General features: G+C 34.9%; 1 protein-coding gene across 6 annotated transcripts; it reads right to left on the bottom strand.

Moving 5' to 3' along the window:
• Nucleotides 1–352: 352 nt before the first annotated feature.
• Nucleotides 353–26,389, bottom strand: LOC129243514 (DE-cadherin). Of its 6 annotated transcripts, none has more exons than XM_054880583.1 (3): nucleotides 26,278–26,389; nucleotides 24,126–25,476; nucleotides 353–5,454 (listed from the first exon to the last, which is right to left on the bottom strand). In XM_054880583.1, the coding sequence occupies exons 2-3, from the start codon at nucleotides 24,984–24,986 to the stop codon at nucleotides 1,555–1,557; spliced, it is 4,761 nt and encodes a 1,586-aa protein (XP_054736558.1). In that variant the 5' UTR covers nucleotides 24,987–25,476; nucleotides 26,278–26,389; the 3' UTR covers nucleotides 353–1,554. The 6 variants fall into 6 exon arrangements, with proteins under 6 accessions (XP_054736558.1, XP_054736554.1, XP_054736555.1 ...); XM_054880579.1 differs by having other exon boundaries at nucleotides 24,126–25,497; nucleotides 25,570–26,374; XM_054880580.1 differs by having other exon boundaries at nucleotides 24,126–25,497; nucleotides 26,194–26,374.
• Nucleotides 26,390–27,123: the final 734 nt, after the last annotated feature.

The following is a 27,123-nucleotide window of genomic DNA, read 5'->3' as shown; positions in this document are numbered from 1 at the left end:
ACTTTTCGGCTTTCAATGCTTTTTGTCAACCTCTAGAGAGAAAAAAAAAATTGACGTTATACTTACTTCGTTTACGTGCTGTAAAAACATAAATATTTTTTTTATTTTTTCTAACTTTAGAACACTTTTTAAATAAAATCAAACATGTTTTTAAATTTTTCCTTTTCTTTTTATTTTGATTCTCAAACTCATTTGCTTCTCACACTTTTATCAGCTTTACTCGTTTTTTTATTTAATAAATTCTGGCCAGTAAAAAATCAATGCCTTACAAAAATATTTTTTTTTTTACTTGTATGCAGATATGTATATTATTAAGGCTACATACATATGTGCATACTCCTAATTATACATAGGTGCCTATAAACAAATATTCGCATCTAGACTTTAATTTTTTTGTTTTTTTTTTGTAATTATTATAACTACAAGTGGCATTTCGCGTTTTATTACTATTTTAGATCGCTTGGAAAAAAATACTACATTACATTTACGGCCACGTCATAGTGTCTACTTGCCGGGGTGTAAATGGGGACCACACAGTTAAAAAATATATAATATTAAAATGCTCACTTATCACTTACAGTTATTCATATATACTAAATGTATGCATGTATGTGTAACATTTAATTAAACAACAGTAAATTATTCATTTGTAACTCAATATTACAGCTCGCTGCCCAGCTACTAGCTGGCTATGTAGTAGGTTTTTTGTAAATTAAGTGGAAAGGAAGATTTTCCTACAGATCCTAGCGATCTTAGTTTCTTTTTTATATTTATTGCCTTTTTAAGTTACTTAGTTTGCTTTAAATTACGATTTCGTCATTACTTTTGAATACTTAAATACTTTGAATGTAATGGAAGTACTTTCGTACGTTAGAACAGGAATAAAATAAAAAGGAATATTACAATAATAATAATTATAATAATAATAAAGACAACTAAATGCGCGTTTCGTGTTTGATTCAATAAATTAACACATGTTTTTTATTTATTTTCTCTTAGTTTTGCTTTTTTGTTTTTTTGCATTTTTAGTTTTAGTTTTGCATACTTCGATTTCCTTCGTGGAATATAATCGCACATCTGTAGCGCATGACTTGTCCACAACATATTTATTCAAAAATAGCAGTCATCATGGTTCCACTACAAATATACATAGTTTGTTCGGTAGTTTTTTATTATTATTTTTTTTCTCTCTACGCATCTCTACATTCAATTTTTTCATGTCTTACAGTTATGTTCATCACTTGTTTTCGCATTAAATTATTAGTAATACAATAAAAAAATTTAATTAAATTAAATTAATTTAAATTAAAACGAGCGCTTATGTGTGTGTGTGTATGAGTTGTGTACGGCATTTATTGGAACCCAATCAAGCGTCTCTCCACCATCCGACACACCCACACACACACGCACACACATTCATTTGCATACATATGTATGTACATCTACTATACTCGTATGTATAAATATGCGCTTAATTTTAAAGTCTTTTACATTCTGCATGAAATGTCATTGGAAAATTTGTATTCCGGTTTTAATTTAGTTCTAGTTTTAGTTTTATATGCGCCAACCTTGTTCGTCATCCACATTTGAGTCCGTGTCGGAAGGTTCTTCGCCATACATATCGGCCAATTTGCGGAATCGTGGTCCGAAATTCGACAAATAGTCAAAATTGAGATCGCCATCATCAGTGCAGGACGCCAGACTCGAAAGACTGCCGTCCGAGTTGCCATCACCTTCGTACGCGTAGTGTCGCACATCGTCCACCGGATACGTGCCCGCCTCCCGATCGCAATTCTCCTTTTTATCACCCAAAAAGCCACCTATGTCGGGTATCTCATTATTTGGGTCTTTGATCGCTTGCAACGCATGCGGATCTTTGTAGAGCTTCTCCTCGTAGAAGGGCTGTGTGCGCAACACATTGAGATCATAGTCAGTATCCCGCTCGCCGCCGCCCTCATCCTCATAGTTGATTATCGTTTCGCGTATATCATCGATGTCTTTTTCATGCCAGCCATTCTTCTGTTTCTTTTGCACAACCACAGCCAATAAAATAATGAGCAGCAGCATTATACAGGCCACAATCGCAATGATGAAATTTCGATCGATCCCAAAACTCACCGCCACAGCAACGGCGCGCTGACAACCCGAATCGATGTTGCGCGATATTGCAGGCGCACCCAAGTTATAGGTGTGATTATTGATCGTGAGATTTCGTATGCAGCCAAAGAAACCTTGCCTGCTCGGCGTGTAGGTCCAGTTTAGTCTGTAGCCGAGTTGCAGTAGATCCACTGGTGTGCCGCCCAGTTGCAGCGGTGCATTAACATTTAGAAATTCGTTGGGGCCTTGCGGCGCACCCAAACTCATGCAAGTAGATAGTCGGCAATTGTCCACTGTCATTTCAATGCTGGCCTTTTGTAGTATAATGTCTAGTTGATAGGATTTGCCTACCTGCAATTGGATGTGGCGATGTTCGATACGTATGGCACCCGAGCCATAGTCCACCGTCAGTGTGGGATAACCTTTGACTAACTCTAATGACAAGAAATCGGATAGTGGCAGTAGTGGGTTATAGTTTAACGGACCTAAGTACATAATTAAGCCTTGATCGGTTTGAGGCGCCACTTCGAGGCTTATTTTCGTATTCTCGCACGGCGAAATGGGTTCATAGAATGCGTAGCCATTGCCATAGAAACCAACAGAGACCAATTCGCAGTGTGGACCCGTAAAGCCGTCAATGCAGTCGCACATGTCGTTCTCACCTATGCGCGGTGTGCCGCCATTGAGGCAGTAAGTGCTTATGCGCGCCTCACAAACGCAATGCCACTCAATGAAGGCCGTCACGCCCACAAATGACGAAGTATTTGAGTAGATCATGTAGGGTATGTTTGACTTATGCAGCGTGTTCATGCACGATGATTCGCATTTATGCCGCTCGATGAGACATTCGTCAATATTCACCATAAGCATTTGCAGGCCCAACTCCTTTTCGAGCATCTGCTGATGCTGTGCCACGATGCCATTCAACTTCTCTGGCGCATAGTAGGGTGAACCATGTGCTGAATAGCGCACATCCAAGGTATTGTTGGTATTTTGAAGCACCGTAAAGACATCTACATTGGTGACAGATGTATTGAATAATTTGGCAAGCGAATATTGAAGACGATCTTTTAGTGAAAGTGAATCGTCGGCTTGCGCGTCGCGCGCCACTGCAATGAATTGTTCCTTGGTAATGTTGAAGAAGCGTATGCTGCCGCTCTTATCGACCGCTTCTTCGGGCAATTCGCGTACAATAATTGTGACATCGGCGTCCACCGAGTGGCGCGGAATAAAGGTCGATTCTTCGGTAACAACGAACTCAAGCAGATATTCACCTTCTTGTGTACGTTCAAGCATAGTGATCATGCCAGTACTGGGATTCAAACGGAAATTATCGTGTGGTATGCCATTCTTCCAACGGAATTCCTTGTCTTCGAGATCCCAATCGTCGGGATCATCGACAAAAACGCGCCCCACATCAGTGTCGGGCGCTTCACCTTTGTAATTGTATATGAATATGCGCGATGAACCTTCCGACATCGCATTGTCATTGTCATCGCCAATAATCAGATGTAAAATGCTCACCATACTTCGCTTCGGTTGGCCGGAATCGCTTATTCTTATGGGTATAAAATATTCCTTTTGTTCCTCACGATCGAATTGCACATTTGCGAACAGATAATCATTGTCGATGCTAAATTTCGCCTTAATATCTGCGGACGCCTCACTATCGATGCCGTAAGTGTATGGCGGCCCATTCTGCGGTTCGTCATAATCATTCGCTTGCAACTGCACAACTTGTCCGGGGTTTCGGTTTTCTTGCCAAATAACTGGCATCGTATTCACCAAGAAGGGCGCATTATCGTTGATGTCTTGTAGATTTATTATCACATGCGTCACCGATTTCAAACCGAAGCCATCTTCATCAACTGCCGCTATCAGCACCTGCCAACTCTTATGGCCATCTGGTGGGTCGCGATCCAGCGGCTTTATCAACTTTAAGCAGCCTTCATTGTCAATTGTCAGCATTTTCTTTTGCTCCTCTTTCACCACCGAATATTTAATGTGTTGATCTGCAGAGCGATTTTTGATATCCGGATCGTAGGCTTCAATATTCAATATGCAATAGTCATAGACCATTTCCTCTTGTATGGTTTTCGAATATTTCTCCTTAAACTCTGGTGGATTATCGTTAACGTCCGCAATTTCTATCTTAACAATCGCATAATCGTCATAAATGCCATCAAAGGCACGTATCTTCAGCAAATATTCGGTAATATTTTCATAATCCAGCCGCTGGTTCACGGTGATCGTGCCGGTCTTCTCCTCGATTTTGAATGCATTTCCCACATTTCCACTTTCAATTGTGTACAGAATTTGTGACGCATTGTCCTCATCTTCTGCCATTACCTCAATAACAACGAAATTAATATTGGCATCCTCTGGCAAACGATCGGGTACATATTCGGGTAATTGAAAAATTGGCTTGTGATCGTTCTTGTCCGCAATTTCGATACGAAAAACTTGTTGGCCCCTATTCGGTTCGCCGTTATTGAACAAACTCGATGGCGAATTGTCACTCGCAATCACCTTCACATTGTAGAAATCACGTTCCTCACGATCGAACGTGGTCAACGCAGTTATGTTGCCAGTGTGCGGATCAATTTTGAAATATTCACGATTGTCGGCCAACTCAAAGGACACAATATTGTTCGCTTCGGTACCATCCATATCAAAAGCACGTACCTGCATCACAGGCGTTCCCGGTGGCTCATTCTCGAGCAGTGTGCCCTTTTTCACTTCAGTAAAATATGGTATATTGTCGTTTACGTCCTCAACCTTGATTTTCACCACATGCTCTGCCACCAAATCGTAGGTGTTGCGCGCACTCATTGTTAATGTGTACTCTGTCACGGATTCATAATCGAGTAATTTACCCAAACCAATTGTTACGGTTGTGCCAGTCTGATCGAAGACAAACGTCTTTTTACTATTCGTCTGCTCAGTGCGCCCTGTAATCAACTCGAATATCACTTCCGGTTTATCGGGAACATTTGAAACTGCACGCAGCGTAACAATGGGCGTGGAATAGTTCATGTAGTCCTCTTTCAGGTAAATGGGATCTTCGATGGGATCAACAAAGGACGGCGGCTTCTTTGACGACTCTACAACGCGTATACGCACTTCAATTTGTGCATCTTGCGGCGGATCTGGTACAATGCTATTGTAGGCACGTACGTTGATTGTGTAGTGTTGGCCGGGACGTTTGTCAATGGGACGGTTTAGATAAATGATGCCTGCTGCTTTGTCGATTTTAAAGTACAAATGATCGCGATCGGGTAGGATTTCGTATTCGACAATACTATTGTTGCCGTCATCCAGGTCACTGGCCGAGATGCGCATCACAATTGCGTCAGGCTGCAAATAAAGGAGAGCAGAAAAAAAAAATGGAATTCAGGTCAGGATATATGAGATTATAGACATATAAGTTATTAGGCGAAGAGAAATAGTTTCTTGCTTTTATTTAAATATTACAGCGGTGCAAAAATACAAATGTTCTGTTTTATATGGCTAATGCTAGCGGATGCACGCGGCTGCGCTTGCGCGTAAAATTAAATATTTTATGTATTTAACCCTTTTACATCATTCGACGGAATAGTCCGCGCGAACAAAAACTCGCTTTCAGAACGGAATAATCAGCAATAATTTTTTTTTTTTTTTTTGTTGAAGGAAAATATTCGGTGCGCAACTAAGTTCTCACTGTTTTTTTTTATGAAAATACAACTTTATTCTGAAAAAATGGTTAAAAGTGAATCATTGAAAGTATTGCCCATTGCTGGCTACTACTTTTTCCCATCTTTCTGGTAGATCTCGTATACCGTCACGGTAAAACTGTTCATCTTTTGAGGTTATCCACGGATCAAGCCATTCTTTGATGTCTTCATATGAATGGAACTGCTGGTCAGCTAGACCGTGTGCCATCGATCGGAACAGGTGATAATCGGGCGGTGCAATATCTGGAGAATATGGCGGGTGGGGTAGGATTTCCCATTTCAGTGTTTCCAGGTAGGTTTTAACGGGTTTGGCAACGTGAGGCCGAGCTGTAGAATCACTTTTTCATGCCACTCTGCGTATTGCGGCCGCTTCTCGTGCAGTGCTCAGCTCAATCGCATCAATTGAAGTCGATACCGATCCCCAGTGATGGTTTCGCTTGGTTTTAACAGTTCATAATAAATACCACCAACTTGGTCGCACCAAATACATAGCATAACCTTCGTAGCGTGAAGCATGACCAAGCAGTCCCCATGACTTTCTTTTTTTGTTTGGATTGCTGTAATGAATCTATTTTTTATCACCCGTCACAATGCGATGAAGAAAACCCCACCTTTTTTGCCGCTGGAGCGTTGTTCACAGGCGAAACGTCGAAAAAACGACGTTCTACATCACTTGGTTTTAATTCATAAGAAACCGAGGTCCCCCTATCTCTGAATCCTTCCCACAGCATGCATTCGGTTGAAAATGGATTGTCGGATAACTCTTAATACTGAAGCTCTTTTTGCATTTGACACGGATCCTCATTGAGCAATGCCTCCAATTCAACGTCTTCGAAGGTTTTTGGCCTTCCTTCACGCGGACGGTCGTCAACATTAAAATCACCGTCTTTGAAGCGACGGAACCAATCTCGGTCCGTTGTTTCACTTAAAGCAGCATCTCCATAAACTTTTTGTAGCTCTCGATGCGCTTCAGCCGCCGTTTTTTTCGAATGACAGAGGAAAATCCACACTTCCCGCAAATGACGATTATTCGGCACAAAATCAGACATTTTCACAAAACCAAAAGTATCTGATACCAAAACAAAATCACTAATGTGTCGAAGCAGTTTGTTTACCATGTGTCTAAGCTTGGTTTGTGGCGTTTAGGTTATGTTAGAATCGACTAGCACACACTGCTGGCGGCATCTATTGACAAACTTAGTTGCGCACCTAATAGTTTTATTAATAGATCTTGTGCCTGATCGAAGCTTTTTTTTTTAAATTAACAATATGGGGGCCTCAGGAAATATTTTTCAGATTTTCGAGAAAAAAAACCGACAATTAATTGTGGAAAAAAATCGAAATTTTTGAAAAAAAAGTCCTTCGATCAGGCACGAGTGTTTAATGTTTTTCAAAAGCAGTATAAATTTTATTGAAATCTACCAAGCGGTTTTTAAGTTACAGTGATCACCAGTTCAAAAACCATAGTTTTGAGAAAACGTTTTTTTTAAGTTTTGCTATCGAACCGGAGTGCCCGAGCGCCCTTTGTTAATTGTTGAATATTTGTCGGATTCACTTCTAATTTTCACACAATATTTTTAAGTCTAATTTTTGGAAAATTCTGACTACCCCTCACCCCATAAGGCAATTCAAACCTTTTTGATTTAGAAAATAAGTGGCAGCACCAATCAAAAAACGCAATACTTTTAAGTAAAATATTCTCAATCGTAATTCGCGTGACACCCCCATCCAATTACTTAATTTATCTGTGCTATTATTTACGACTTGCAAATACTAACATCTTGGGAATTAGGTGGCAACGCTATATACAAATACTTATAACTAAAGCTTTGCTCATTCTTTGGTCCAGAGGGAGAAGGGTGGTAGGTGATATATGTACTATACGAGGTGTGTTCAAAAAGTATCGAGAAATTTTGAATTTTCGCAGGTTACTTATATTCCAATTTCGTTTGTTTTGTGGCGATATGTTGGTACTCGTACTCATGTCTCTCACTCATGCCGACGAGTTCGACCATTTTGAATGTTGAGTTAATTGTTGACAGCTGCTTTGCCTGCACGTGTTTCGGCTCGTGTTCGATTTTTACCTATTCAAAAAGATGGATCAAAGAACCTGTATCAAATTTTGTGTGAAAAACGAAATTAAGTGCGCGGATGCATTCCTAATGTTGACTGTGTCATACGGAGAAGCTACTTTGGACCAAAGCAACGTTTATCGGCGGTACAAAATGTTCTCAGAAGACCGAGAAGATGTGAACGACGAAAAGCGTGCCGGACGTCCGAGCACTTCAACAACAGACGAAAAAATTGATGAAGTGAAAAAAATGGTATTGGCCAATCGTCGAATCACCATTAGAGAAGTTGCTGAGGACCTAGACATATCGATTGGCTCGTGCCATTCGATTTTTTTCAATGATTTGGGCATGAGACGGGTCGCCGCAAAGTTCGTACCAATACTGCTCAATTTCGACTAAAAGCAGCATCGCATGAACATTGTTAATGAGATGTTGGACTCTGTCCGCGACCACCCAAATTTGCGCCAGAGGGTCATAACTGGTGACGAATCGTGGGTTTATGGAAACCAAAGCTCAATCATCTCAATGGAAGCTGCCGCGCGAACCAAGACCGAAAAAAGCGCGCCAAGTTCGGTCGAATGTAAAAGTTTTGCTTACCGTTCTCTTCGATTGCAGGGGCGTTGTGGATCATGAGTTCAGGGTAAAACGGTCAATAAGGAATATTATCTGCAAGTTATGCGCAATTTGCAAGAAGCAATCCGCCAGAAACGCCCGGATTTGTGGAAGAACAAAAATTGGCTCTTGCATCACGATGTCGCCCCTGCTCACACATCGTTGCTTGTGCGCGACTTTTTGGCCAAAAACAACACACTAATGATGTCACAGCCACTGAATTGACCAGATCTGGCTCCCTGCGACTTTTTCTTGTTCCCGAAACTGAAGAGGCCCTTGAAAGGACGACGCTACGCTACGATTGACGAGATAAAGACGCCATCGAAGGAGGAAATGAACAAGATAAAAAAAATGATTTTTTGAAGTGCTTCGAAGATTGGAAAAAACGTTGGCGCAAGTGTTTAATTTCTCATGGGGATTACTTCTGTATAGAATAGTAAGTTACTTGTACAACCCTTAACATTATTATGAATTTACAGAAAAGTGTAGAAGAAATACATTTTCGATAAAAAGAATATCGCAGCCGGTTTCTATTTCAACGGAATCACTAGAAGAGATTCTTGAAAAATACACCTTATAAAAAATTCTATAAAACTTGCCTTAGATGATTCTGAATTTCACGCTTTGGATATTCCACCTAACAGGGGAATGAGCACGGCGGTCAACATCAAAAGAGAATTCGCATAGTTGAAGCAACAAAAGTGACCCTCTATGGACGCGATCTAATGAAACTTGCCTGGTATCAGAAAAGAGAATTGACAGCATTGAATATAGTGAGTTATGGTATACCAGTTTTATGCTTTCACATGCAAATTTTTCGTCAAGCGACCAGAGCCCAAACATAGCAAATGGAGAAGTGGCGAATCGAAGGCGCTTATAATTTTTATTACTATCAAAGAAGTTGGTGCTGCCAACACCCTTAAAGATAATCCGGATCGTTCCCGTGAGAATTGATGGAGCTACTAAGCTGGATAACCCAAGAAAACACGCCAATTGTGTTATATGAGTTTTTTTATAGTGTGAATTATATTTTTATAAAAACTTTAAATAAAAAAAAATAAAAAAAAAAATTTTAATTTAATAAAAAAGGAAATAAAAATATTAAATAAAATTCTCACTAAAATTAAATAATAGGGGAAAATGGGGAGTTGTGAGACATTGTTACCTTTCGGCATTATTCATTTGTTTACATTCGATTTTAAGTGTCAACAAGTGTTCTCGACGCGATCTCACTTTTCAGCTAGCATTGGCCATATTTACACGCATTCGACGCGTCTCTCCAGTTACTATGTTTCGGAATTTCTCGTTAAGTTTTTTTCATCTTTTGTTTTGCGATACATTCGATCAGTTGTTGAAGCAAATTGCAAATGTTAATATATACAAATTATTAATTGTCCTATTAGCTTTGAATTTACACATTCACTTGGGCATGAACGTTCGATGTGTTTATGACTACGCGGCCATTTATAAAAAAACGATTTGGGGAGTTGTAAGACAACAAATGTGGGGAGTTGTGAGACACCGTTTTTTTTCGACGTTTTAACGCATCTTTCAGCAGCAATAATTTCAAGTTCATCAGAATTTGCATCATCTGCAAAGGTGCAATGCCGAAAAAGTTAAGCAGAAACAACTCCATTCATTGCAATGTATGCGATCGAGCTGTGTACCTAAAGTGTGCCAATTTACGAACTGGTTCTTATACATGTTCTCACTGCGAATCATCAGATTGATGGCATTACATTTTTTATACACTTTTTTATAACAATTGTCTTTTCTTTTTTATTTTTCATCTTAATAAAGAACTAACAACTAAAATAAGTCATTTTTATTGATTTAAACCAGGGTGTCTCACAACTCCCCACATTTTTGTATTTTGTATTATATTTTATATTATTATATACAATTTTAATTTTAAGGAAAATTGTAGTTTTGTTAAATAGGCCATACCAATAGCTTCCAGTATTCATTGACTAAAGATTCCATCGTTGACACATGCAGAATATTAAGATTTTGAGTAATACGGGTCCAAAAACAAAACCCGTCTCACAACTCCCCATTCTCCCCTATATTAACTAAAAAAATTAAATTTTAAATAAACAAAATTTTAAATAAACGAGTTTTAAATAAGAAAACTTAAATGTTAACCAAAAAAAATTAAATTTTAACTAAAAACATTATATTTTATTTAAAAATAAATACAATTTTAACTAAAAAACAATAATAAAATTTTAAATAAATAAAAATTATATTTTAAGTAAACAAAATTTTAAATAAAAGAGTTTTAAATAAGAAAAATTAAATTTTAACAAAACAAAATAAAATTTTAACTAAAAACATTAAATTTTAACTAAAAATAAATAAAATTTAAATAAAAACAATAATAAAATTTTAACTAAATAAAAATTAAGCTTTAACTAATAAAAGATGTTAACAAAAAAAATTGAATAAAATAAAAAAAAATAAAATTTTCACTGAAAATAAATAAAATTTTAACTAAAAAAATAAAATTTTAACTAAATAATATTTTAAATAAAAACAAAAAAAGTTTAACGAAAAAAATGTAATTAAATAAAAAACAACAAAATTAATAAAAAAATTTTGACTAAAAACAAATTAAATTTTAAATAAAAACAAAAAAAGTTTAACAAAAAAAAATTTTATTAAATAAAAAAAAAACAAAATTAATAAAAAAATTTGAACTAAAAACAAATTACATTTTAACTAATAATAAATAAAAGTTTAACTACAGACATAATAAAAAATCTACTTAACTAAAAAAATTAAAGCTTAATAAAAAAATGTAAGTAAGAAAATTAAATTTTAACAAACACAACCATTTAACTAAACATAAATAAAATTTTAACTAAAAAAATTAAATTTTAGCTAACAAAAATTTTAAATAAAATAAATACAAAAATTAAATAAACTTTTCACTAAAAATAAATAAAATTTGAATTAAAAAAATTAAATTTTACCTACAAAAACATAATAAAAAATCTACTTAACTAAAAAAATTAAAGCTAAATAAAAAAAAATTTAAGTAAGAAAATTAAATTTAAACAAAAACAAAACAAAATTAATAAAAAAAGTATAGAAAAAGTAAAACTAAAAACAGAAAATTTAACTAAACATAATTACAATTTTAACTAACAAAATTAAATTTTAGCTAACAAAAATTTTAAATAAAAAAAAAATAAAATTAAATTAAATTTTAACTGACAAAAATTTAAAAAAAAATGTTTAACTAGAAAAATTAAATTTTAATTAAAAAAATTTTAACTGAAAAGATACAATTTTAACTAAAAAAAATAAAATTTCAACTAAGAAAACTTAAAATTTAACTACAAATAAATAAATTTTAACTAAAAAAAATATTTAAAAAATTTACTTGGTAAAAAAATTAAAACTAAATAAAAAAAATGTAACTAAGAAAATTAAATTTTAACAAAAACAAAAATTAATAAAAAAATTTAAACTAAAACACAAACATTTTAACTAAAAAAATATTAAAATATGGCGGCCGCCGTAGCCGAATGGGTTGGTGCGTGATTACCATTCGGAATTCACAGAGAGGTCGTTGGTTTGAATCTCGGTGAAAGCAAAATTAATAAAAAAAACATTTTTCTTATAGCGGTCGCCCCTCGGCAGGCAATGGCAAACCTCCGATTGTATTTCTGCCATGAAAAAGCTCCTCATAAAAATATCTGCCGTTCGGAGTCGGCTTAAAACTGTAGGACCCTCCATTTGTAGAACATCAAGACGCACACCACAAATAGGAGGAGGAGCTCGGCCAAACACCTAACAGAAATGTACGCGCCAATTATTTAATTAAAAAAAAAAATAATAATAACTATTCAAAAAAGATAGAAGCTCCTACACACGGTCAAATTAGTTTCGAATTTTCTCCAAATATTTTTAGACTTGAGTGAATTTTGTTATTTTATAAATAGATATTTTTATTTGTACTTTATACTTTAGAAATTTCATGCGCACATGTAAAGTAATTCGAAGAAACTTTTACGTAGATTTGTACGTGTTTAGCAACCATAAACAAGAAAATTCAATATTTAGTCGAATTTTTCACAGCATTTGTTTGATATGTTAAATATATTCAAAAAATTGGATATTCAGAATATTCCCAGCAAAACTTGTACCTATCCGACATTTGACGGCAAATAGATAATTATTTTTACTGTTAATTAAATTACTTATAGATATGGGTATGCGCAGAAGAATAGTAAACCAAAGTGAAAATACTTTCCCTTAGATCTGCCCAAATCAAGTAATCCACACACATCCCGGTTAGCGTCAACGAATCGCACTAAAACTTAACTGAAGTAAATAAAAAACTAAAATATTAAATAGAGCGGAAATATGCGAACGAATTGGAAAGCGAATAGTAGTCACGTACTTTTGCCTATGACTAACCAAACTGAGCTTTAAGTTCAGCAAGTGACACAAGAAGGTTTCAAGGTTCTATCACAATAATTGGTGAACGAGGTGTTAGTCAGTGCATTGAACTTAGGAACTGGAATGCCCACAAGAAAATACCAAGCAATAAATACGACCAAAGTGCAACAATGTACCTGCCTCCAGCACTAAGAAGCTCATCGCACACGCACACGCACACATTTCTACTCGCGTATGGTGTGCAGACTTATTTATACTCGTCGATTCGAGTATTGCAGTTCGGTTGATTGGAAATATGTACATGCTCTTGCTGGAAATATAGCTTTTTTCCAAACGTTTCCCTACATAAAGAATTAGAAAATAAATATTCTAACTACTATTCCATTAACCATTTACAAAATAGGAACTGAAACGTTTGCAGACTTCTATGTATGCTGTATGCAAGTAACATACTAACATATGGGTTGTTTAGTTTATATAGGGTGGTCCACATACAAACTACTTTCAGAATCATAGAGTGATTCTAACAACTCTTCCCCTTTCGAAAGCTTGAATGTGGGACCGCAATGAGTCTCAATAACACAATTTTCGCCACACTAGCCTGGTAAGAATTTTGAAGCAAAACAAAAGCAAAGTCCTTCAGATTGAAAATATGTATTATATTTGAATATATTATACATATTTGGATATTCAGTTGAGTCAGAAATCTAGCCTAATGACCATCCATTTCACTATAGCTTCTCAATTTGGGATTAAAGCAACTCCAATGGACATCGAATTTGCCCGAAAATCCTTTGCAGGAAATTTCTTTGCGATTATGGGTGAGTGAGCGCTACAAAACCGTAATTGCCGACTAAGGGCTTGGACAATTTTTAGTTTCTCCAAGTTGGGGCGCAAAGTTAATGTCAACAGATTTTTGGAAAATTGTATTAACAGATGGCGCTAATGCAAACCAGATGAAGTGACGTCCTATAAAAGACGTTCTCACGACAGTCGGTTCTACGTAACCGAAACGATCCGGATTTATATCCGGCCAAGGACTGTCACCTCAGCAATATTCGCCGTATATGTATGGGGATGTTTATGCTGGTACAACAACAACAACGTCATATAAAAGTCAATATAAAACGATTCTTTTTTTTAATTCTCATTTATGGGGTTCGAGATAGTCAGAATTTTCAAAAAATTTCATTTTTTCGCATTTTCTTAAAAATATTCTGTGAAAATTTGAAGTGAATTCGACAAATACTTCTCGAGTTATTCAACAATTAACAAAGGGCGCTCGGGCCCTACTTTAAATGCGTTTTTCTCAAAACTATGTTTTTTGAACCGCTGATCATTGTAACTTAGAAACCGCTTGGTAGATTTCAATAAAATGTATACTGCTTTTGAAAAACATTAAACACTCGTGGCGGATTTTTTTTTTTTCAAAAATTTCGATTTGTTTTAAACAAATAATTGTCGGTTTTTTGCTCGAAAATCAGAAAAATATTTACTGAGGCCGCCATATTGTTACTTTTGAAGAAAAAGCTTAGATCAGGCACAAAATTATCCATTAATAAAACTAATTTATCTTGTCCGATTGATTTTAGATGAATTTCCAAGGACTTGTGATGATTACCGCTAAGGACTTCTGGTGAAACGTGCTCCACACAGACAGCGATATCTTTCACAATTATTAATTTTTTTTTTTTTAGTAATTCTGCTAAAGTCAAGTCGAAACATGATGTATTAATGCTATGTTTTTTATTATTGTAAAATTAAGCAATTGACTAGCAAAACAATTAGCAAAAATTATTGAAGATCATCACTTTTTCGGGATTTATTTCAAAACTGTCATAGCTTAAATACTTTCTCCCAACCAATTTTTCAGTTTCAAGTCTACTTTTTCGAACCAGTTTTTCGGGTTGTCTTGTGCCTTTCACGTGAGGAATAATAACTAATATATTCACTCCTCCCCCTCTTAAGCTCGTAGCGCCTCTGATCTGACGGTAGTCTTTTTTAAAATTAAATTTCTAACGAATATTGCTTTTATGTGTTTTTGTACTGTTTTTTTGCAATACTGTTGTTGTAGTTGTTGTTCATAATTATATCCGTTTTTGAGACTATTTTTGTTTTCAGTTTTTGGTTTGCTTGTTTTGTGTACAATTTCACGGTTTAACGGTATCTGCTTTGTATTATTTTTTTGTATTTGTTTTAGTCATCATTTTTTATATGTTGTTCTTTCTTTTATATATAGTTAAATTGGTTCTATTAAAATTTATTCTTTTTATTGCATTACTTGTTTCGTTACTATAATATGTGGTATTGCGATTTGACAGGTTGTTATCCAAATTTCTTTTCCGAATTGACTTTTCGTGTATGCTTATGTTTTTCTTTCGTTGGTTATCAAGTTTTTTGCTGTTGTTGTTCTAATTTTTGATGTTTGATTTGTTTGTTTTTTCCTTGTGCACTCCTCTCGGGAGCATAGGACCTAAACAATACTCCTCTATCGTACATGGTTCTGTGCTGTTATTTCTGCACCGTCTCATGAGAAGTGCGTCGTTACTGATAGTGTTTGGCCAGAATATTCTGCAGATGATGCAGAGGCCTTTGTTGATGAAGGATTTGTAGCCTCTGTGTGATGGTGTTAGAGACCAGCCATATTTCGCTTCCATACAACAATACGGACTTCACGCATGAGCCGAATATTCGTAGTGTAGTGCGCCTGGAGATTTATTGTTTAGTTGCCTATTTGTTGTCAATCGATTTTTTGAATTTGTTTGTTATTAAATTGTTGTTTTTATATTTTTTTGTTTGTTGTGTTATATTTTATTTTATTTACTGTTGGTTGCTGTTGCTTTTATTATTGTTACTGTTGTTATTTTATTGTCAAAGTTGGGGTTGCAGTTGCGATTTGTTATCCTTTATTTGTTGGTTGTTGTGCTTGTAGCTATAGTTGTATTTGTAGACGGGGTAGTTGTGTGTTTGTTGTTGTAATTTTTTCTGTTAATTTTTTTATTTTTCTCGCGGTTGTTATTATTATTGCTGGGGGGTTTGTTGCTGCTGTTTGCTGGATGATGTTGGATCAAACCGCCTAATGAAGTTTCGCATACTGCCTGATTCCCTTGATAACTTTTATTTTTGCACGGTGTAATATTTGTTTGTTTATCAAATTTCGTTTAATTTCCGTAAAAAAAAAAATCTTTGGGTAAAGTTTGCACTCATTTTTATTTAATAAGTTTTCCGTTGTTTGTTATTTATTTCTCAATGTAAATACTTATTCCTAATATTCAGAAATTTAATTCCGGTCATAATTTCACTTCACACAATAGTTCACAAATCGTTGTAATATATATTTTTAACAGTTAACTTTTTAATGAAAATTTTCATGAATTGTCACTACTTTTCTTTCAATCGAAAAGTTTAAATATGCATGCATGTTATGGTTTGTATTCTTTTTGCAACGACATATCTTTGGTTCATTAGCAATAGTTGGACTCCAGGTCAATATAAACCTTTTTTTCATTTTTTTTTTTCATTTTTTTTTTTTCAGTTTTTAATTCACATTTTATTCAAACTTTTTGCTCACCACTTATTTTTTTTTTAATTTTTCGAATTTATTTTACTTTTTTACGACCAGTTTTTCGGGTTGTGCTGCAGCTTTCATGGACTGTGAATTGTTTGTGGGTGTGTTCGCATGTTGTTGGTAGTTCATTTTGGGTGTCAACTAATATATTTGTAAACTAACATATGAAGATTTATTCACACTATCTTGCTTTAGCCGAAAGAAGGTGCAAGCAATTAACTACATTTATAACAACAAAAAACACATGGCCGTCGTACAAAATCCAAAGGACGAATTACCTATTAGGATGCTCTCGACCGAACATTTCACGCATCACTGCAACCCTTATAGGTCTTTGGAAGGCAGGAGATCATGCAGGCAGACTCAACCTTCCTTTCAATCCCATCTGCAGAAGCTGTCAAGCGGAAGGGATGAAGGAAAGTCTTTTCCACTACTTATCTGAATGTCCTGGGCTAGGTAGAGCAAGACTTCAATCTTTCGGTTAGCCTTTCTTACAGCAAATTTATGAGATCTCATACATCAAGATAAAGAATTTGCTGCTATACTTGGATCTCACAAAATGGATCTGACTTAAAAAAAACAAAAACAAAAAATAAAATAAGAATAACACACAAAACATCATCACACGAGAATAGTGGTAGTAAAACGGTCCTGGTCGCTAATTAGAATTATTTCAGTAGAAATATTCAACCACTCCAACAACAATAAAATATAAAGGAATTTCTATAAATAATGGAAATTTGTAATATTTTTAAGAAAGCTGTCAATCATGATTTTTATTTAAAATGTTTTTTATTTAAATATTTTTTATTTAAGTATTTTTTATTTAAATATTTTTTATTTATAATTCTTTTTGTTTAATTTTTTTCATTTTATTTAAAATTATTTTTATTTAAATTTTTTTTATTCAACATTTTTTTTATTTAATTTATTTTTTATTCAAATTTTTTAAATTAATTTTTTTTTTAATCATAATTTTTTTAGTTAAATTTTTTTTTATTCAAAATTGTTGTAATTAAAATTTTTTAAATTTAAATTTGTTTTAACCAAATTTTTTTAACACAAATTTTTTTTTAATAAACATTTTTTTTATTCAAATTTTTTATTTATTCACAATTTTAATTTTTTTTTATTTAAAATTCTTTTTATTTAATTTTTTTTCATTTTATTTAAAATTCTTTTTTTTTTTATTCAAAATTTTTTAATTTATTTTTTTTTAAATAATTTTATTTTTATTCATATTTTTGTAAAATTTTTTTTTATTCAAAATTGTTTTAATTCAAAAATTTTTTAATTAAGATTTTTTTTTATTCAAATCTTTTTAAATTAATTTTTTTTTATTCCAAGTTTTTTTAATACAAATTTTTTTTAACCAAATTTTTTTTAACCAAATTTGTTTTTAATTCCAATTTTTTATTATTCAACATTTTTTTAATAAAATTTTTTATTTTATTCAAATTTTTTCAAATTAAAAATTTTTTTTATTCACAATTTCTAATTTTTTTAGGTAAAATTCTTTTTATTCAAAATTGTTTTTTATTCAAAATTTTTTTAATAAAATTTTTTTTAACTAAATTTATTTTAATTAAACATTTTTTTTTTCAAAATTTTTTTAATTAAAATTTCTTTTTATTCAAAAAAATTTTTCTTTTTATTGAAATTTTTCCATTCAAATTTTTTTTAATGTAAATTTCTTTTTTAAATAAAATTTTTTTTTATTCCAAAATTTTTAAATTCAATTGCTTTTCTTTTATTTTAAAAAATAAACTTTTATTTATTTAGAAAACTTTTTGAAGTAAACATTGTCCCAAAGCATAATTTTTACGAAAAACGAGCAGAAAAAACTCGTAAATACGCAACTAAAAAAATTATAATTCAAATACTTGAAAAAAGTTGAAAGTTTTGATGGATTTTGAAAACATTTAACAAATTCGGTTTTTATTGTAATATGAACTATTTTTTCATTAAATTATTTCTTATTTTGCAACGAGTTGTATATGAGAGGAAATCGTAGGGGTACGAACTAGTACTGGTTAGGGCAAGGCAAGTACACATTAAGTTTTTAAAAATAATGTTGTAATATTTTTTTTACTAACGCAACTAGTTAGTAAATAGTTCTACTAGCTCTGGAAAGCCAGTCGATATGGGAACACTCAACCGCGTACAAAACTGCCAAAATTACACCAATGAGTTAGAATAATACTAGAAAAGACTGAAAAATATTAGTTGGAGTACTGGCGGGACACTGTCTCACTCCACATCACGCAGCCAAAATGGGACTAGCCCAAGCGATGCGTGTAACACATGCTACGAAGCGTATGCTAGAGGCATTTTGGAACACCTACTTTGGCACTGCCCTACTCTTTGTAGGCCTTGACATGTGCCTAGGATCAGCATATTTTTCATCCTTGAAGTATATTGCTGACAAAAGGCTGAACGGCTTGTTAAGAACGACAAGAAGAATTACATTAAATAAAATCTTTGACTCCAAATACATAGCACTGGCAACACAATGGACCCTAGAGATCTAAGTGAGATGTTTGTACAGATCAGCCAGCACTACCTAACCTAACCTACATGAATACACTGATAATAGGCTCTACAGGATGGTTGCTAGAAGACTGTGAATACCCGTTGAAGTCGTTGGTAATGAAATCATTCAGGAATTCACTGAGAATGCCAGTCAGCGAAGAGCCATGCGAACTACTAGTTTAAAAACCACTTCTGCAATTAATTGTTAGACATATTTGCAATTCATATTTAAAATTTAATGAATATCTCTTTACCTGCGTAACATATTGCAGTAAATTGTATGCTCATTATATCTCCATTTAAATATGTAAGTACGAAGGGCAAAAATATAGCAAAAAAGTTTAATGAGTACGGACTAAAAAATCCACGTTTTTATGTATAGTTTTTGTTTATAGCCGGATTGTGCGGGACTTGGGAAACCAAAATATATCCTCTTCAGGGGTTATATACGTCGAGAATTTTCAAAAAATCCATTTTTTTCGATATTTCGAAATATATGTAGTATCTTAAGAATATACTGTGAAATCTTCGTGCGGAAATCCCCAATATTATAGCTTCTACAGCCCTTTAACTAAAGGGTTTTCCAATAACAGCTGTTATTTTGATTTGATTATTGATTATTAACGATTTTTTATGGCCGAAATTGGATGGTATTGATCTGGACAACGTTTATTTTCAACAAGACGGCGCTACGTGCCACACAATCAACGAAACCATTGATCTTTTACGGGAAAAGCTTCCGGACCGTGTTACCTCTCGAAGAGGTGATCACAATTGGCCACCGAGATCTTGTGATTTAACACCTTGTGACTTTTTTCGTTGGGGCTACGTGAAAGAGAAGGTCTACGCCAACAACCTAGGGTCGATTCAAGACCTCAAAGATGGAATTCGTGAGGCTATCGAGGACATAGCAATTCGATTATGGAAAATTTCATGAAAAGGATATTGACCTGTAATCGTGACTGTGGTGGTCATTTGCCTGATGTTATTTTTCACTATTAACGGCATGTCTTCCTCTTTACAATGAAATAAACATCCGATCACTTATATTAAAAAAAAACATTTTTCTTTGAATATCAAAATAAGACCTCTCATTGGATAACCCTTTAGGTAGAGAGAAGTCCGCGCGTTCCTGTGCCGTAAACTTTAAACACGTTTTTCTCGATACTATTGTACTTTTTCCGGCACGGTCTGCATGATAACTCATACAGTTTTTAATATTTTTTGATGCGGTTTTGTCTTCTAAATATTCGAAAGTGTTTTCTCTATAGATTTGATATTTGATATTTTTATTGAAAAGTGTTATAAACATAATTAAAGTGTGACATTTATGACTTTTTTTAAATGCCGTTTTGCAAAATTTTTCGAAATTCAAAAGCCGGCTTGACAGACTATAACTACAACTTTATTTTACAAGAATTTTCTACTTTTCACAGATCCATCAACATTTCAAGTGGAAATGATGCAGACCGTGGAAAAACTTTTTTTCATTGTACTTTTAGTCACGAGATTTTTTATAAACTAATTTTTGTGAAGAAAAATGTAAATAAATTTTTTTAAAAAGTTTAAGTTTATTTCTATTGTTATCCCTTCTAAAAACTGTTTTTTAGCGCTTTTTTGGCGCTGCTGGACGTACATATGTAGCCCCTTAAACTAAGAGACAAAAATTAAAGTTCCATAGATTACAAAATTCTTTGCTAGCTTTCGTTGTAAGATAAATATTCACATACATATATAACAAACAAAATGTTTTTTATCACCACCTCAAGGCCAAAAAAGAATTTCATTTGCTTACAGAAACAATTTCAATCCAGTAACGACCCGGAAATATATCCGGCGTAGGACTGTCACTTTCGCTGCATTCGCCGTATACGTATGGGGAGTGTTTATACTGGTACAACTACAACAACAACAACAGCATTCATCCGAATCGAAGGATGATAGAATACAAGGTTCTGTCTTTCGAATTCGCTGTGTCGTTAGACTCCATGAATAAGCAAAGGGAAGGGATATTACCTGCTTGTGAAGAGGAAAAGTAGGTGAAAGCAATAGAAACTACCAAACACAAGAATGATAAACGGTTCGCTAGACAGGTCTAGTTTACTGGGGCGGCAGCCCTCGCTCGAGAAAAACCTCCGAGTCATTCCGGTACCGTAAAACTGGCTGCCATGGGATATTGTAGCAGGTTAGACTCCTATTTATCCAGAATTGACCCCACTAAACTCACTCATCTAACACCCCTCTCCCTCTGGGCCTACCTTTAAATGAGTTAGACGAAGACGGCCGGTGATACTCACTACACTGACAGGGCTTGTATTGCTGGTACAACAACAACAACCAAATACAAGGATTTATACCCACGCACACACACCCACACTTGCTTGCCACGGCGTCATCTGCATAAAAACTCAAAAAACTGCATTTGGAGGCTTCATATTTAACCCGAATCTTCCCACGATTTAGGTATGGTAATGGTAATGCAAACATGCCGTTGCAATTTTACGTATTATATCTGAACTAAGTAACAAAAACAAAAAAGAATAACTGTATTTCACGCAGAATAAATGCAGCTCACGGAAAAACATAAGTTTTTTGTTATTTTTAGTGCAGCTAGCAAAGCTATAAGACGTCAAACTCGGGTGAAAAAAAAAGTGAATTATTGTGGTTTTTTAACATGGCACGTCGGTAAGTATATGAATAATTTTTTGCTTTTTTGATATATTTCCAAAAAAATTGCATCAGTTGGTAGCTAATGAAATAAACTAGTAAATGCAAGTTTAGTTTTGTTTGAAATTTGATTTTTTGTGTAACTTTTTTGTATTTTACTCAAGGCGTTACCATATGGTAACCGTGGGACGTCTAGGGTACAGGGTTTTAGTTACGTTTGGTGTAGTTTTTTTTGAGATTTTTGATCATATTTATTGATATTTTGTGAATTACAGCGGTTTATCGTTGCAAGAAATGCTTGATTTCATTCAAGAACTCGATGAAGCAGAAGATCAAAATCAACTGTGTGATATTCCAACCACTCCTTATATCGAGCCTCCTGTGGATGGCAACAAATCTGGCGAAGATGGCGCTGAAGATGATTGTGCGGGCATTCCAGATAATGTTTTCCCGGCTCAGCTAAGAGGTGGCTGCGAAGTTGCGACGCATGCAAGGCTTCGATGAAGAGGAGGATATGGGAGGCATGTTTAGAGACGGTATAAGCATACCATAATTTTAATCTTATAAACTCTAAATTTTTCAGCACCAAATCCAGGAGATTGGAGGATGAAGAAACAACGGCTAATCGTTCAGAATCTCCAATGAGGAAGCGCTTACGTACAATTGAACCGAAACCTTCAAACGTTGCATTGCCATCAGGAAACAAGGAAACTGTATTTGAATGGGTCAAGAAGAAATCGTCATCTCTAATTCCAATTTTTCCAAGCGCAAATTACGAAGATTGTCGCCATTCACTGCCACACGAACAGTTTGAAACATTTTTTGATGACACATTATTGGAACATATTTGCGAACAAAGTGCGTTATATTCGATGGAACAGAATAGACCGAACCCAAATATAACAGTCAGCGAACTTAGAGCATTCATAGGCATATTGATCGTCACTGGCTACAATTATCACTCCAATTACAAACATTTGTGGAGTCAGGATGAAGACATTCGGAACAATCTTGTCAGTAACACCATGCGTCGGAATCGTTTTCAAGAGATTTTGCAAAATCTCCACTTCGAAGAAAATTCCAAGGCTTCTTCAATAGACGCCCCAAATCCTGACAAAATGTGGAAACTGCGTCCTCTTAGGGATCATTTGAAAGCAAAAATGATAGAAAATTTCCATCCGGAACAAAATCTTTCTTTCGACGAAAGTATGATATCCTATTTTGGTAAACATGGATGCATGCAATTTATAAAGGGCAAACCATTACGATTTGGATATAAAGTCTGGTGCCCATGCACTCCATCTGGTTATTTGGTGAATTTTGAAATTTACCAGGGGAAGAATCCTCGATCGAATTTGGAGTACGCAGCAAAGTTTAGAAAATGCGCCGCTCCTTTAGTCAGCATGATCGACGATTTTCCTGATGAATTGAAATCGCTGTCATTCCAGTTTTATTTCGATAACCTGTTTACTAGTTATCCTCTGTTGGCATATCTCAAGTCATGCGGATATAATGGTACTGGGACAATCCGAGATAACAGAATTCCAGCAAGCTGTCCACTAGTGCATAAAAAAGACTTCAAGTCAATGGAAAGAGGTTACTCTGAATCAATTGAAATGAAAAGCACTGGTATTTGTTTGGTGAAATGGAAAGATAACTATGTTGTCTAGAGGTCCCACGATTACCATATGGTAACGATAATTTTCCGCATTTTCCGGAAAATCGAAGTGAGAAAAATGAAAATGAACTTCATTTTCGTGCTCAGGAGATCGAAATACATACAACATTTTACAAAAATCCAAAACAAAAAAAGTTATGGGACTTCCCGGGTTAATAATAAAAAATAAAAATAAAAATAAAATAAAATAAATAAAAAAAGAATTTTTTGAAAGTTCTGCCTACCCCTAACCCCTTAAAGGTAGCTGCCAGTACTATTCGTTAGCGGGTCTCGGTTGTTGTTGTAGCAGCATAAACATTCCCCATATTTACATACGGGGAATGCTGCTGGAGTGGCAGTCCTTGGCCGAATATAAATCCGGGTCGTTGCGGTAACGTAGAACCGACTGTCGTGGAAACGAGCGGGCCTCGGTCGAACCGGATGTTTTAGAAATCGAATGGCCCAGTTCGTAGGCTATGATATGTTTCCTAAATATTCGTTAATTAATATATCAAAAATAGAAGCTGGATATGTGAAAAACCTGCTTTTCCTTAATATTTTTCGCTTAAAACTATAACATCTGTAAACGAATCCATTTTTTTTTTTTTTGAGGTTAGAATAAAACATGGAAGCCAGTTTTGCACCATTGTTGCCCACATCGGTACGATGTTAAATTGCAGTAATCCTGGGGTCCACATATTTAACACACAGTACTTTTGTGGCAACAGACAACTATGTTTTGTTCTGCACCGTCTTTCACTACTTACACATATTTGATAAATATAATTGCAACTCACCTGCTTATCTTCTGACATGGATTCGTCATAACGCGCCTTATTGAAGACTGGTGGATTATCATTGATATCTTCAATGGTCACTTTAAATGTGCACACATCGTCCAAAGGTGGTCGCCCGTTATCCGTTGCCTGCACAGTCACGTACACCGCCTTTTCGTATATCGGTTCGTCACGGTCGAATATGTGCGCTGTTACAATTACACCCGTTTTAGGATCAATATGAAATTTCGATCTTTCAGCTGCCGATTGCACAAGACTATATTTTATTTCTTGATCCGAGTCAGGATCCTCAGCCTGTACCATTATAACGAAAGTGTTTTCGGGTCTCTCTTCCTTCACGGATGGTTTGTAGCTGGCACAGTTTTTAAAAGCCGGCTTACGATTATCCGAATATTGTTCGATCTGATTGACACTATTCTCATGTGCCGCCAGCGATGATGGCGACATCCCGAAATAGATGGCAGAATTGCCAGTACGCGCTGCCGGTAAGGCCGAATAGAGCGAGCTAACCGATTCAGGAGCAGGATTTGGCGAACGTCTTAGTCGCGCAAGTGGGCTTACTGAATTTGGGTTAGCCGGCATAGTTAAACTATTTTCAGCGTTGTGCGTGTGGGCGGGTATGAAAAACCGCGTAAAAGGGTCATCTCTGGGACTTGTGGATAGCGCAGAAAGGGACGTACTCGAAGCAGCGTAGACTAATACGGCAGTTTGCAAATTGACCAGTGCTAACGCAAAAGCTAGCGTCTGATATTTGTGTAATTTTCGACATAGATGCTTTCGTGGGCGCTGCGACTGCTGCTGATACTGTTGCGGGTGATAAATTTGTGTTTGTTGTTGTGATTGACAATGTTGTGGCAACATTTCGTAGCATTACTCCGTGAGCACGGCAACCGAATTAAACCGAAGATACTTTGAGTTATTCTAACTACAACTTTTTATTATTTAAATAGCTTTACGTGATCTTTTTTAGGTGCACACATTTAATTTATTGTGAATGAGTCACCCAGTATTTCTTATTCATTCACCTTTCTTTTCAATGTACGATCAGCAACTCTGCCGACACTTGAGCACCTCCGAATCTCTCTCCTCAGTTTTCACTTCTTTCTTTCTACTTTGAACCGCTTTATTTAATCACTTTAAGCATATTGTGTATATATTTCTCGTATATTTCATCAACCAAACTTTCCAACGGCTATTCTTATTTTCTTATTTTAACTGTTACATTTATTGTTGTTATAGTTATGGCTGACGTCGTCGCATCGAAATCGAAGCTCCAGAATTGTTCGGTATTACGTTTTGTGATTTTGTTTCTGTTGTTGTAGGCGGGGGCTGCATTTTCATGGAAACGGCGCTATAAACAAACACGAAAATACTGTGGAATAAGGCACACGATAGTTCAAACACACATGCATTTGTACTAGATTATGTATGTATGTATATTTACACAATGATAGGTACGATAAAGGCAGATTAGCTCAAAGGCAAAAGCAACTAGCCATCATATAGACACCACAAACTTAATAATTAAGTTGTTTGCAAGTTGGATCTCTTCTCGTGATATTAATTTATTTATTTTTTAAACTCGTTTCACATGTCTGCTTCGCTCATTTCTTTCCACAATGCTTGTATGTACTTTTTTCACTCAATTTATTTTTACATAAACAGGTAATTCCAGGTACGAAATAGTGGTTACCACGAACACACACATACACAAACGCTCTCGACACGCCGACACGCAGCGCGCTGCCAACGAACGCCGCGACGCTTAACTTCACAGCAATTGTACTCGCTTCAAGTATCGTATTGGAACATTCACTCTATTATTCGTCAGTGGTTGCTAGCAAATTCAACAGACTCGAAAACTTATTAACAAAAGAGTCAGAATTTGCACAATCATCGAGGTTTTTATTTTGTTATTTATTTCAACTTTATATGTTATCTGAACAATATTTCATGTCATGAATGTAATACCATTCGCACAAATGCTATTCAAAACCGACATCAAACACCTGGAATTTTTAGCTGAGTATGAAAATTTTCACACAATTTCCGGTTTTCGAGCTATTACTAATATAAATTTTTCACAAAGCACCTTCGTTTTCTCATTTATTTCAGCCTTTGAGACAATCTTTATACAACCGTATTTCCATACTTCAACGGTTTATTTCAATATTTCAAATAAATTTGAATTTTTCCCGGAAAATAGCCACACGAACAACTCAAGTAACCGACACAGAAAAAGCACACCACTGATCTATACGCTCGTTCACCAACAAATGAACCTTTAGCAGGCAAAATAAATGCATTCGCTCAGGCAGTGATGCCAACTCCATTGAACTTCCCAAATGGCGTAAAAATCTGTTGACGAAGGAAAACTGGAGATGAATTGTTTTCGCAGTGAATTGTAAAATATTTAAATCAGAGAACAAAAACAAAACGTTTAAAGACTGTTTTCTATTTCATCAATAGCAAAATTTCGCAAGCACTTCAGGGATTAGACGAAAAGACTGGCATCACTAGCATCCATGCCATTCATTAAAGGCTTGACAACATATTATCCACAACTGTTGCTTCCACATAGGGACAAGATATCGAAACGAAAGTATTGATATGGAACTCATTTAAAATATCGCATTAAAAAAATCGAGTAGAGATCGAAAATAACAGGGCTATTTACCAAAATGGCGCAAATTGCTATATATTTTTTATAATTAAAATAAAATAAAAACAACTCGCTAAAACTGTAGCCCTTTGTAGTCTATTAACATTTCGAAATGAAGCTTTCTATTTAATTTTTTAAATGCAGCCAGATATATGCAAACTGCTGAGTGAAGTGCTGCCCTTTTTCGAAATTGATATGTTTTTGATTTTAGGAGGAATTTAAATTTCTTTGAATACACTTGGGAGTATGTGGTGGAGAGGAAAACTTTTTATTAATATTCCAACAGGTTTAAGAATATTCAGAATGACTTTCTGCCATTATACCTTATTGGTTGTA

Source organism: Anastrepha obliqua, chromosome 4 (assembly GCF_027943255.1).
Source record: "Anastrepha obliqua isolate idAnaObli1 chromosome 4, idAnaObli1_1.0, whole genome shotgun sequence".
NCBI classification, from domain to species: Eukaryota; Metazoa; Arthropoda; class Insecta; order Diptera; family Tephritidae; genus Anastrepha; species Anastrepha obliqua.
This window is presented reverse-complemented; position numbering and strand designations above follow the sequence as displayed.

Bases quoted from the DNA above. Each gene is read 5' to 3' on its own strand.
- LOC129243514 (XM_054880583.1), bottom strand. From the start codon at position 24,986: ATGTTGCCACAACATTGTCAATCACAACAACAAACACAAATTTATCAC. The intron at 5,455-24,125 runs GTGAGTTGCAAT...CTTTATTTGCAG, and splicing joins CCATGTCAGAAGATAAGCAG to CCTGACGCAATTGTGATGCG.